The sequence below is a fragment of the Pithys albifrons genome, chromosome 3, assembly GCF_047495875.1.
Source record: "Pithys albifrons albifrons isolate INPA30051 chromosome 3, PitAlb_v1, whole genome shotgun sequence".
NCBI classification, from domain to species: domain Eukaryota; kingdom Metazoa; phylum Chordata; class Aves; order Passeriformes; family Thamnophilidae; genus Pithys; species Pithys albifrons.
The window spans coordinates 90,124,248-90,136,404 of record NC_092460.1 but is presented as its reverse complement, the minus strand read 5'-3'; the positions used below and the strand labels follow the sequence as shown (position 1 = coordinate 90,136,404).

The following is a 12,157-nucleotide window of genomic DNA, read 5'->3' as shown; positions in this document are numbered from 1 at the left end:
GGCCTAATTCTATTAATAAAAACTAATTTTAAAGTCATTATCTTTTTTAATTACACACTAACTTCCTATGTAGATTTTCCAGCTCCAGTGTGGCTCTGGAAGGGAACTGCTGAGGTTTCTGCAGTTCTACTCTACTGCCTGACCACACAGAAAAAAACAAAACCTTCTTTACTGAAGGGATGAGTTTCTTTTGCCTGAATAGCTCTGATCTGATAAATATGTGAGATGCTCAGCACTTCAAAACAGTTACCAAACCACCTCAAGGACCTGTTGAATGACAATGTGGGGTCAGGGTAGCACCACTCCAGACTAGCACTGAGCTGTCCACAGACTGAACATTGCCACAGCAGTGAGGAGCTTGCTGTGGAGGATAAAAGCACTGTACAGGCTGCAACTCTTCATTTCAACTTCTTCTGTATTAGTGAGTAATCCTGCAACATTTATGGAGATGGATTAACTTGATTCAAGGAAAAATCAAATTAACCAAGTTCACTCAGATTAGTGATCATGACTTAAATGTTTAAAGGATAAGATTGTTTACTATATCCATATCTGTTGAATAAACTAAACTGGGTCTTGGAATGAGAGATAAACTGTGTACTCATAATCATCTGGCCTTAAGATTCACAGCCAGAAGACTTACAGTAAATTAGTAAATGAATTTACTACACTAATTTGCCTGTTTCTGAAACACAACCAGTTTGTAAATGTGACTCTTTATTTTTCCCCCTGTCCCATTATGGGGTTTTTTCTGCATAGAAGAATTACCCTTTTTAATTCTTGCTATTGAAAGGGCAATGTCAAAGTCTCAACTCTGTTCTAGGGCAACCGATATTGGAGAGAGCCAAATGATGTAGAACTCAGGTGCTATTACAAAATCACAGGGAATTGCTTATGGATGTAATTTTAAGGGGTGAATAATGGCAAAGGGCTAAAGCGGCACCCCAAAGTCCTGGAGACAGTCCAGTCCACCTGCTCTCCAGGGCAGAAACTTTGAGTGTTTCTGAATTCATTAGTTACCTCCTCTATTAGGCTGAAATGTCTCAGGCCACTTACTTGCAGTGGCCTGTGTTTGGTAAAAAAGGGCCTGATGTGGAGTCTTGGGTGTAGAGCTCTGTGTTCATCCACTGAGCTTTGTTGCACAGCCTCCAAAAGGGCTTCCATGAGGAGCTGCCCAACACTGGCCATGTACGTGCTCAACAGAAGGGCAGGCATCTATTTCCAGAGGTCTTCTGAAACACTGCTCTCTCTGACTCTGTGAGGCTGTTAAATTACCATCTCAAATGACAGTAAAATACTGGTGAAGTGGTGCCATAATTAAGAACTAACTCAGGGAAGGGGATTTACTGAGGATGTCCTAGGTCTAATAATGTAGGATCAAAACCAGTGCAGAATAAGAACTCTCCAAATCAGATCAATCACTTCCCATGTTTCTTTGTTAATCATATTTAAAGAACACATTACATAAAAAAATTGAGAAGTGCTTTCATCCATAGTGCTTGTTGTAGATTAAAGCAAACACAGATCAATGTGTGTGGCTTTCTTGTTTCAAGAAAACATTCATCATTTTTCTAAAGGATTTTTATTTTTTTTTCCTTACAATATATGATTTTGCCCTTGCTGCCCCAAGTTTAAATTTTCCCTTTCTTTCTGTTCCCTTAGCTCCAAAAACAAGCAGTATCTCCTGAGCTTCTGTGGATTTGGTCTTCCAAGCATAACTAACAATCTGCTCTTTTTGAATTGTTGCAGTAATTCTCAAATTAGATCTCTGAACATGAAAGCACTTCTCTAACAAACCTCTATGCCAGGTACAGAAAATTTAATGAAAGTGAGTTTTATCTGAGATGAGATCATTCAAAGTCTCATCAGATGGCCCTTGCAGGGACTCTGTGAACACCATGTCTGCTGTAGAAATATTTAGGGCATCTTCCATTTAATAATTAGGTAAAGTATACAATGGAAGACGAATATAATGAACCCAAAGGAACTAAATATTTGCTCACGAGAAATGATCAGTCACATGAACAGAAGTAGGGCATCAGAGTGTCAGTGGCACTGGGAACTGAGCCAAGCAGGATGTAGAGCTGTGCTTCCCAATGTTGCAATGGGTCAATTTTCTGGATGTAAAATTAAACATTTCAAGTTTACAAGGAGGTGGAAACGTTCATCACTTACATTTACAGTCACATCTCTTCAGTTCCTTCCTGTGGACATCTGCAGAAGCCGTGCCACCGATAGCTCCATGTGGTAGTCATGGTGCCCATCTCTGCCAGTACTAGACCAGTGGCAAAAATAAAAATGGATCATGACTTTGGTGATGGAAAGACTAGGTCTGGCATTTTTTTATACTCCAAATATCAGACTGTGTTAATGAATCATTCTAATTCTTTGAAAATGCTAAGCATAAAATTTAGAAGTGAAATATATTGGGACTCGTATATATGTTTACTTTCCTGTTATCTTCCATGACTTTGTTAACTAACTGGTTACCAGGACCAGCCAACCTCAAAGTTTGCAAAAACAAATGTGTGAATCCAATAAAAACCAAATTACTGGAAAGCAGAAAGATTCCACTCTTGAGCAAATCTATGTTTAAAATTACATTTCTAAGCTTTTCTAAACATTCAAAGTCACCATGAGTCACCAGTCCACTGGCAAGAGGTATAATGAATGTGGTTACATTAAGATAGCAAGGAATTAGATTAGGTTTTCATTGCTTCAGAAATGAGACTTCAGAATACTAAACTGATCACTTAACTGCATCTGTGGGAAAGCAGAAGTAGTTCATATACTAAAATAACTGAGTATAACCTGGATTTATTTTTGCGAATGTATTTGGCATGTAGGTAATTTCTGCACAGAGAGTGAACACGTTGCACCCATAGCACTCTGCCATCATAGCTTGGCAAAGCAGTGCTGATGATGCCAAGGCCATCCCACCTGGGAGTGCCCACACTGACTGACCGAACAAAGGGCCTTATCACAGCAGAAGGCACTTAATCCACTGATGTTTGCTTCCAGAGCTGTTGGTGTTCAGGGATCTGAATGTGGGCAAGCTCAGTGGAAGTGGAGACAAGCAAAGTGTAATGCTAACCTAAGGAAAGTGTAATTTGTGAGAAAACGTTTGCATAGCATATTGAATAATTAACAAGTGCAGGTTTATAGCCAGAAGTACAGGCAGCCTGTAAGGTGGAGGCAGAGCCCTTTGCCACCCACTTTCTGGGAGAGGCTGGGGGAAAGGTGACTTATCTTGTCATGTTTCCATAGAGCTGATAGCTGGACAGAAAGTACCAAGAGCTTTTCTAAATCATCAAAACCTCAGAGAATCATTTATTTCAGGAGACAAAGGGTGCTGTATGTCTAGATTGTGGAATTTTCAGGATAAAAGAGAAAGGATATATTCTGAAATATCCCTCTCAGAGAGCGTTAAAGAAAAGCTGCAGGAGACCAATGCAATCAGGAACATCAAAGACATGTCAAGCTATAATGAGAAAGAGCCAAATGCATTCCTAGTGTAACACTGCCAACATGAGTGGATACTCACCAGGGGACAATTTGTCCCATTTCTGTTATTAGCAGCATCTGTAAGAACTGTTTTATACCTCCTGGCAATCCATAATTTCAGACAAAAAGGGGGGGAAGGGGGGCAGGAGTAAAGCATCATATTTTTTATTTAATCAAAACTTCTCTGATTCCCGAGGAAACTGATTCTAGGGACCTGCTTAGACATTGCAGAAAACATTTCATTCAGACTATTGAAAGCATTCAAAGCTTTAATATATTGTACATTATTCGCATAATTTGAAAACTAAAAAGACTTTTAGATTTTATTGTACTTTAGTAAAAAAAGTGATGTCATTTTTACTCTTAACATTACTATGAAATATTCAATAAATTAATATTAATGCTTTGTCAGTAATTATATCTGATGAAAATTCCCACATTCTTGATAAACTATCAAGTAATTCTTTGAAATATTTTGATGCGAAGGGAAAACCCAGTCACAAATTGGAGCTCCAACCTCTTTTGAACGGAGTTCTTGACAGAACAGACAAGCACAGCAAGACTAGACTTGGCAGAATCTTAGAAAGGTGACCTGTAAGGAAAATGTAAGTAATAGAGGAATTTAAATCAACTTATCAATAGGCAGAGCTCTGTCCTCTCACTTAGTACCTGGACAATACTTAGAAAGTAAGACGGGCAGTGCTCTCTTCTCTTAGCAGTAAAGGCAGATTTTTTTTGCCTGTGGTTCTGACAGAAGCCATCAGCAAGCACTGGATCCAGGTAGAAGAGTGGGCTTCAATTAAGACAGTGGCAGACAGACACGAGAGTAGTGCCCTTATTTCCACTCCATTGATCATGTGTAGCCTGACATAGTAAAATAAACAATTCATATATGTGGCAGTTCTACCTCAAACAAAAAAGCCTTTAGACAGAAAACTGCTGCTCCTGATGTTTTCCCCTTGTCACTCTTCCTCCAAAATGGCTGTGTTCATCTCCTGCTTGTCCTCCCACACACTCAAGATCTTGTGTCTGTGGTGTCTCTTACTCAGTTATCAATTTACTCCCTGCCTGGGAGTTATGAGAAGCAGGTCATAGGTGAGTCATTCTTACACATCCCATGGAGAAGTGCCACCAACCTGCATGACAGTAGCTTGTGGAAACTAAAAACCACCAAGAAAACACCTACTAAATTACACCAAATGAAATGCCATCACAGTGACAGATTATAGTGCTGCTCCCAGCTCATTTGTCTTGTCTAAATTAGTAGGTCAAGGGAGATTTTCTCCCTTCAAAGAAGGGAAGAAGGCATCTATTAGACTTCAGTGAGATGCATCCCTTTGAAAAACAATTTCTCTCACAGTAAGGATGTTATTCATGGTGACAAAGTCAGAAACAAATTTAAAACTATGTTGTCCGTAAATCTCCCCAGCAGTTTCAACTGAATGTAATATCCTTCTCATCTGCTTGCAAGTGGTTTGGGCATTAGTAGTTCATGCTCTATTAAACAGTTCCTCCCAGAGGTGAAAGGAGAAAAAGATAAAAATCAGTGCTCTGTCTGTCGTTTAGTATCTTTACAAAATGTTTTAAGATACCTTGGAATAACAGACATTAAAAGTAAGTTATGTTGACAATTAACACAAAGGTTTTATTAAAAAAAATAAAAAATCAGAAATGTTAATAACCATTCCAAAATGCAGCCAGAACCTGAGTATAAGCATAAAGAGAAATTAGTTCAGCTGCCCTGCAGGTTAAAATTGTGCATTTTTCTTCTGTTTATATTTGTTATGGAAAAGCAGTCATTTTAGTGCTGGTTGAACAAGTCCAAATGAACCCTTATGGCTTGAGCACAGCTCTTTAAAAGGTTTCTCTTTTGAGCAACAAATTACTTACATTACTGCACTTTGCTCTACTCTAGTAATTTTAATATTTTCCCATAATATTCAAACATTAGAGGGAAGTGGGTTACAATACCCTCACATCAGTATTCTCCTCACTAGCCAGTGACATATTGCAACAATGGCTTGTTGACATTAACTTCTACCAAAGTGAGGACGACTTTCTGCATAATGACATTTCATTTGAGAGAAAAAGCAGGTTAGCTTGGGTTTGGCTGTCTCAGATTGATGGTATTTAAATCTTAAAGAAAGTCATTTGGTTTTTACTTGGAAGTGCTATATTGCCACTGAATAGAAATGATAGTTTTATTTCACTTTTTTTCCCAGCCACTGGAAGCACAGTCTATGTAGGTGCCTTCCCAGCAAGTATTTTAAACATAGTACAGCCAGTGATCCACCTGGTGTTCTCCTGCAGCCAAACTTCCCTTTAAGCTGTGACTACAAGTTTTCTTGTTTAGTTGTCCAAGTTGTCCTTATCTTTAGGGTTTCTGGGGGAGAGATAAAATCCAGTAATGCATATATTATGGCGTGTCCTGTTTTATAGACACCTGTATTTATGTATCACTACATATAAGAGATACAATGATTCGGTTTTGTTGAAGTAGATTCTAACATGCTATGATTTCTCACTGCAACATTTTATGTTTTTCTATCCCCTTTAAAAGACAAAAATTGAAGAAAAAAAAGAAAACATAAGAGAAAAAGAATAAAAAAGAGACTTGTCTAGCAGGACAGCCCATTAACAAATCAGTTCTTTCATCTCTGGAGAATAAAACAGCAGGTCACTCGCTCCCAGGTCTCCTCCCCTGAGTGTCCCACAAATAGCTGGTACCATATTGTCCTTTGTGCCTCAGAGGGGCCACAAGAGATGTTTTCCACTCTGGTTCTGAATGTTGCACCCCTGGCTTGCCCTCCTTCAGAAGAAACAGTTGATTTGAGTATAGTGGCACATTTTCCACAGAGGTAATCTTGTTACCTGAAAGCATCTTGCTGCTCCAGGCCATTTGGTGGGTTTACTGGTGTACAGCTGATACTACCCAAAGTCACAAGATATTTCTGCCATCAGAAATTCTCACAACCTAACACGAGATCAGATAATGGCCCATTGCTCTTCACTGGCACAGAATGGAAAATAATACCTAATGGACAACTGAGAAATGAAATTGTAATTAAGACAAATATGTTGGTCAGGTCAACCCTGGGCACCACCTCTGCCCTGTGGAGGAGTGCCAATGCCAAGAAAGGTACAAACTTAATTTTCCAAAGCTCCAGGTGGCTTCTTCAGAGCTGGCTCAGGTACCTTGCTGCTGCACACAGGCTGCTTTATGCAGAGTCCCAGGATAGTTTCACTGACTTGAGCCCCATGCATAGGCCCAGATTCAAGTGATAAACAGAATAGGTTCCCCTGAATTTTAGATGGAAAAAGGGCCAGGGTGGGATCTGTGCCTCCCCTGTCAGGCACTGGCTGTGGTCCTGTGCCAGGGTGGTAGTGCTGAAGAGCAGAAGTAAAGAACACGCCCACCAAAGTCAATGCTTTTTGTAGGCAAATTCTTAGGAGCTGAACATGAGCCTTCCTTTAATTTTTCCCTTGCTCAAGTGCCAAGCAGGGAGCAGATGGTGCGTTATTCAACCTTAACTGGAGGGTAAGAAAGTGTGATTTCTTTTTTTTTTAAATTCAATTGAGACCCTCAGCCCATTTAGATTCCCAGCTCAATGTTTATTTGTCTTACACAGAACTTGTACTTTCTTCCCCTCTCAAATGCTAATCCTCTCCACACATATGCTCATTATGCAAAAGCATATGACAAACACCATCTGGGAAAATAAATAGCTCCTCAGCTAACAGTGCTGCTCCCTCTCTTTATGTCACCCACCTCACTATTGTCTCTCCTATTTTTATCTGCAAGACAGCAATCACTCAATCCAACTATTAACTTAAAAGTGCCATTTTAGTCAAGCAAGCCAGATATCCCAGGCTGGGCAGTAGAACCCATCCCATTTTTCAAGATGTGCATCTTCATGATAATTTGAAAGCAGCTGTAGCACTGAGAAAAATACATGTTATCTTTTAAAGGGCAGTTGATATCATGGAGAGATACCAGACCTGACCTGCAGAAGTCCGTGCTTTTTTTTTTTAGCTAGAAGGTTACATTTTGTTCCCCATGAAATATGCAGCTCTTGCCACAAGTTGCACCTCATTTCCATGGATTCCTGAGATAGTCCTTCATCTCTGACATATTACTGCTCATACTGTTCAAAGCCAGGCAATGGTGCTAAATAGGGAGTGACATTAGCCAATTCAGTGATTTCTCTAACCTCTGTGTAGATGGGTAAGAATAGGAGTCATGCCATCATTAATCATGAGGGATTCATTGTCTGCCAGAATGTTAATCAAAAGAAACTAGGATGTATGTGCAAGAGAAAAGCATCTCAGAATACTCTGGTTTTTACCAATGGATTAGGAAAATCATCGTGATTCAGCAAAGGAGATGTCTGTTTAGCTAAAGTAAACAGGATCTTCACAGCCCAACCATACTGTGTTGAGCCTAAGTAACCAGGAGAAATTCAAAATGCACAACCAGGAGACTCAGCAGCCGACGCTGTGATATAAAGGCAGAGCTCTGTAAGTACTCTGTAAGAATTGTGGGGCCATAAGCACTGCAATATTATATCTGTTTAGAAAAAATATGAGACAGAATTCAATGATGACCTTATCAGAGCTACAAATTCTTGTCAATTATTATGTGCTTGTAGGGACATGTTTAATAGATGGCAGAAAGTCTTTCTCATTTGTCCTCAGAGACAGCGCTGAATATTGCCCAGCTAAGAAATCCATTATTGAGCTACAAAAGAGGCAATTTGGTTTCATGAGCACGTGTCTTTATTATTTTAAGAATAATTTAACATAGGCAGAGGAAAGCAGAATCTGTATGCAAAAAAAATGTCCAAGGTTTCCAGCGTTTGCAGTTACCAGTTTTGTGGTTCTAGCTTCTCCCAAACTTTTTTTTGTGGAGAGATTATTTTTCCTGCCTATTGACTCCACTGGGAGTTTCACCTCACCTGAAACAAAGGGGTTTAAGTCTGGAACATGGTTTGGGTATCAGTGTTGCTCAGAATTTATGTGCCTATGCAATACATACCCTGTGCTGCCCTTAACTCTCCTCTCTTTGTTGTTACAACAGACGAACCAAACTCCTGGAGCACTCCCTCTGCCACCTCCCCAGGTCTGCCGGAAGTAGCTCTTTCCCTCGATGACATAATCTCACCATTATCTTCATCACACATAGCCCCACCCTCTGACCCTTCTCACCAGATAAGCCCAGAGCCAACATGGGATATCAAGAGGGAACACGATGTAAGGAAACCAAAGGAGCTTTCGGTGAACGGTCACAAAAAGAAAAGGTTAGGAGAACAAAGAGAAAGGTCAGCAAGTCCTAAAAAGGTAGACAGGTCAAAGCATGAAGAGGCTTCTTGGAAAGGATATTCAGAAGGCAAAAATAAGACCACTGATGGTGGCAGGCCCACCTCTGAAAGCAAGGCGGTGGGACACAGCATTATGATCGAGGCTGGTACAAGAGAGCACGTGTGTGCTGGAACCAGCGATGAACAGTTTGGGAGGCTGAAGAGGCCGGAAAGCAAGAGAGGAGGATCTCTGAGCAAAAAAGAAGATCACAGATCCACGAACACCAGTGAGAAGAAGTCAGCTGCAGCACCTGACCATGTCAGGATCGATATAGGTGCTACCAAGACGTACAGTAGCAACCGCTGCAGCTCACCTGGAAGTGATATGGACCACAGCCAGAGGGACCCTGACGGGAAACCCAGTGAGTTCCCCAGGAAGGGACATCTCCACCCCATTAGCACTCGCAGCACCAACACCGCAGTTCGGAAGGCAACGGTCTCCCCAGGGCCGTGGAAAATCCCTGGCTCGGATAAGCTCCCGAGCGTCCTGAAGTCTGGGACTTCTGCCATGAGCAGATAAGGAAGGGACTGTTGCCCTCTAACTGTTTCAAACTGACGCAGAACATTCTTCTTAGTTTTTGTCTCACATTGGTTTGTTTTAATTTATTTTAACTATCACACATATACACAAAGCATTGAGGAATGAAAACATTAGTGTGTAATTCCATGACAATGTGCACAGTATCTAATAAATTCAAAAGCATGTAGTCAACACAGAGATTTAAAATTGACCCTAAAGTCCCAGTTCCATTTTAGGGACTTTGGCAGCTATGGAAGAAACCAAAACAATATGAAGGACAGTACATCAGAGAAGGATAGTGCAGTGTAGCTTTAGCATTTTTTTCCCACTGCATGAAGGACTTGGATTTCATTCAAACTTTATATCAAGAAACTGGAACAAGTTAGAGCAATCACAAACTGGAACATCGCCTTAAATAAAACTGCACGGAGCAAGCTGAAACCGAGAGAGGATCTTTTCATGGAGCTAAAGTGTTGTAAATAAATTGTTCTCGACATATCTAGACAGGGGTTAAAGGGTTTCTTTGAAGCATCGTTCGGGACTGTACACCCATGACACGTCTCCACTGTTAACGCTTTGGGATGGTCCCCGTGGTGCCCTGTAGCAGAGTTCACTGGGTGCTACGGGAGGAGTGGGGAATCCGGTGGATTAGTTTCTGTGATACCATTTCTACTGCCATTTTTGTGAACAAACCATGTTTCTGTACATTGGAAAGGAGTTAGGGTGGAGTTGTATTTGCAAATTATTCTCAAAAGAGATTTATTACAGGTTCCCCAAGTCCTGTGAGGTAGCACACAAATCAATTGGTCAGGCTCAAACCCCAGACATCTGCAAGGCCCTTGCAATGAAAGGAAGAGTGCTACAGAGAAAAAGCTGCAGTTTCCTTAAGGGAAGGCCTTTCCTTCCTGCAGAAGATGATAGCATCACTTATCAACAGTGCTTTGTTTCATACCCATCCACATTTCCTTAGAACACTCTCACCTCTCATCCCCTCAGTTTGGCAGAGCAGGTGCCTTTCAGGCACGCGTAAACAATAATTAGACTGGTTTCTGAAATACAGTTGTTGGTGTCCTCATTCAGTAAATTTGATATATTTCCATTTTATCATTTTTTCCCTTTCTCAATTTTTTTTTCTTTTTGTCTTTTTGTTTTTATCTTTCTTGCTTGTCTGTTTTGAATTTCAAGCCTTAAGTGCCAGGTAAACATTCCAGTCTGCCTTCACAGGAAATAACTCCAAGTTCAGTCAATTAGTCATTATCTTGTTTCAAAAAGATGTGTGTGTGTCTGTGTAAGTGTGCATATGCTTATTTGTCTGTCAAAATTAAAACAAAATCCTGGGCAATAATACATTGGTAATTAAAAAAAAAATCATAAAGCTAAGTACTGTCAAAAATTCGTATTTAAAAATTATTATTCACTAGCAATCTTAGTTCCTCACATGCTCTGCTGAAAAACTAGATTGAGATTGGCTTTGTTCCAAGAAATTAGCACATTACTGTATGTCTCAAACATTGCACTGGACTGTGAAATTTGTAGACATGTTTCTTCCTGTCCAATTATTTGAAAAGCCTCAAGTCAAGGATTTTGCAGCTTTCAAACATTTTTTTTTACAAAACAAAATCCATTTATAATTTCTAAAAAAGCACAAGTCCATGTAGCTGTTTATAAAACTCTTATTTAATGAAAAAAAAATCTTTATCCCCTGAACTAGAATCCAATATAATTTGCCATTAATTTATTGAATCAGATTTTGGACAATGCTTCTGTAGTGTAGATGCACGTCCCAGTATCCTATTTTTATGTATAAAGAAAGCAAACAATGAAATCTGAAAACCAGTTGAGATTATGCTTGCATAAACTCTAATTTGCACAGTTCACAGCTACTCCTTGTGCAGTAATTGCTTTATGCGGCTGTAATCGATAACCTGTGAAGACAGCACATCATCTAAACCCCATTCCAAATAATATTTCTGTGTAGTGTTAGCTGTGAATTTACCCTGTACAGCTCTATCTCTATAAATATAATTCCATGTATTAATAGTCACAGAAAGGCTGTAAGTGAGCAACTATTTTTATGAAACGCACCACTATGGATAAATTAACTTTTACAGAAATCTTGTTTACTGTATGATATTCTAAACCACTGTCAAATAAAATATATATCCAAAAAGCTTTTCTTTTTCAATTGTACATAGTCTGTGTTAATTTTGACTAACAAGTGTTATCCTGAGAAACAATCATTTTCATCCATGTGAGCAGAATTATTTAGCTACTGCCTTATAAAAAAGGAAATAGTCCATTTTGGTGTCTTACTCTAAAGAAGGGCACAATTTATTAATACACATGTAGGTGACCAAAAAAATTCCTTAATGGCAAGTTAACACCTATGAGGCTACAGACACAGAGAAATCTCTTCCTTGGTGCAGAAGCCTAAATTCTTAATCTCCTTCCAGTCCCAGGAGACACAGGACCAGGGTGGGCAGACTCCCAGCACAGCTTCTGAATGTACCATATACAAATATTCATCTGAGCACACACCACCATTTACCACAGAAATCTGGTTCTAACTAGCCCTAGAAAGGTTTTGTTGACAAGCTGAGTGAAAGGGGCATAATTGCATTTCCAATTTACTTAAGAGAAATAATGTCTTAGAAAACAAATAAGTGTATAAAACTCTTGGTAACCAGACAGTCTTCTGGGGACAAATCCACCCCTCCTTGAACAGAACAGGAAAAAGCTCCTTACTTTCAGTTAGTCAAAACAAATCATCAGTTTA

The 12,157-nt window shown here is 39.7% G+C and overlaps 1 protein-coding gene across 10 annotated transcripts in view; it reads left to right on the top strand.

Annotated features, from left to right (window-relative positions):
* Nucleotides 1-11,540, top strand: part of MAGI2 (membrane associated guanylate kinase, WW and PDZ domain containing 2) — a 729,608-nt gene extending 718,068 nt beyond the window's left edge. For 7 of the 10 annotated variants that reach the window (XM_071552704.1, XM_071552708.1, XM_071552706.1 and 4 more), the window contains one exon: nt 8,582-11,540. In XM_071552704.1, coding sequence (XP_071408805.1) covers nt 8,582-9,381 — 800 coding nt within the window. In that variant the 3' untranslated portion in view covers nt 9,382-11,540. The remainder of the gene's footprint in view (nt 1-8,581) is intronic. The other 3 variants (XM_071552714.1, XM_071552710.1, XM_071552713.1) reach the window with 2 other exon arrangements.
* Nucleotides 11,541-12,157: the final 617 nt, after the last annotated feature.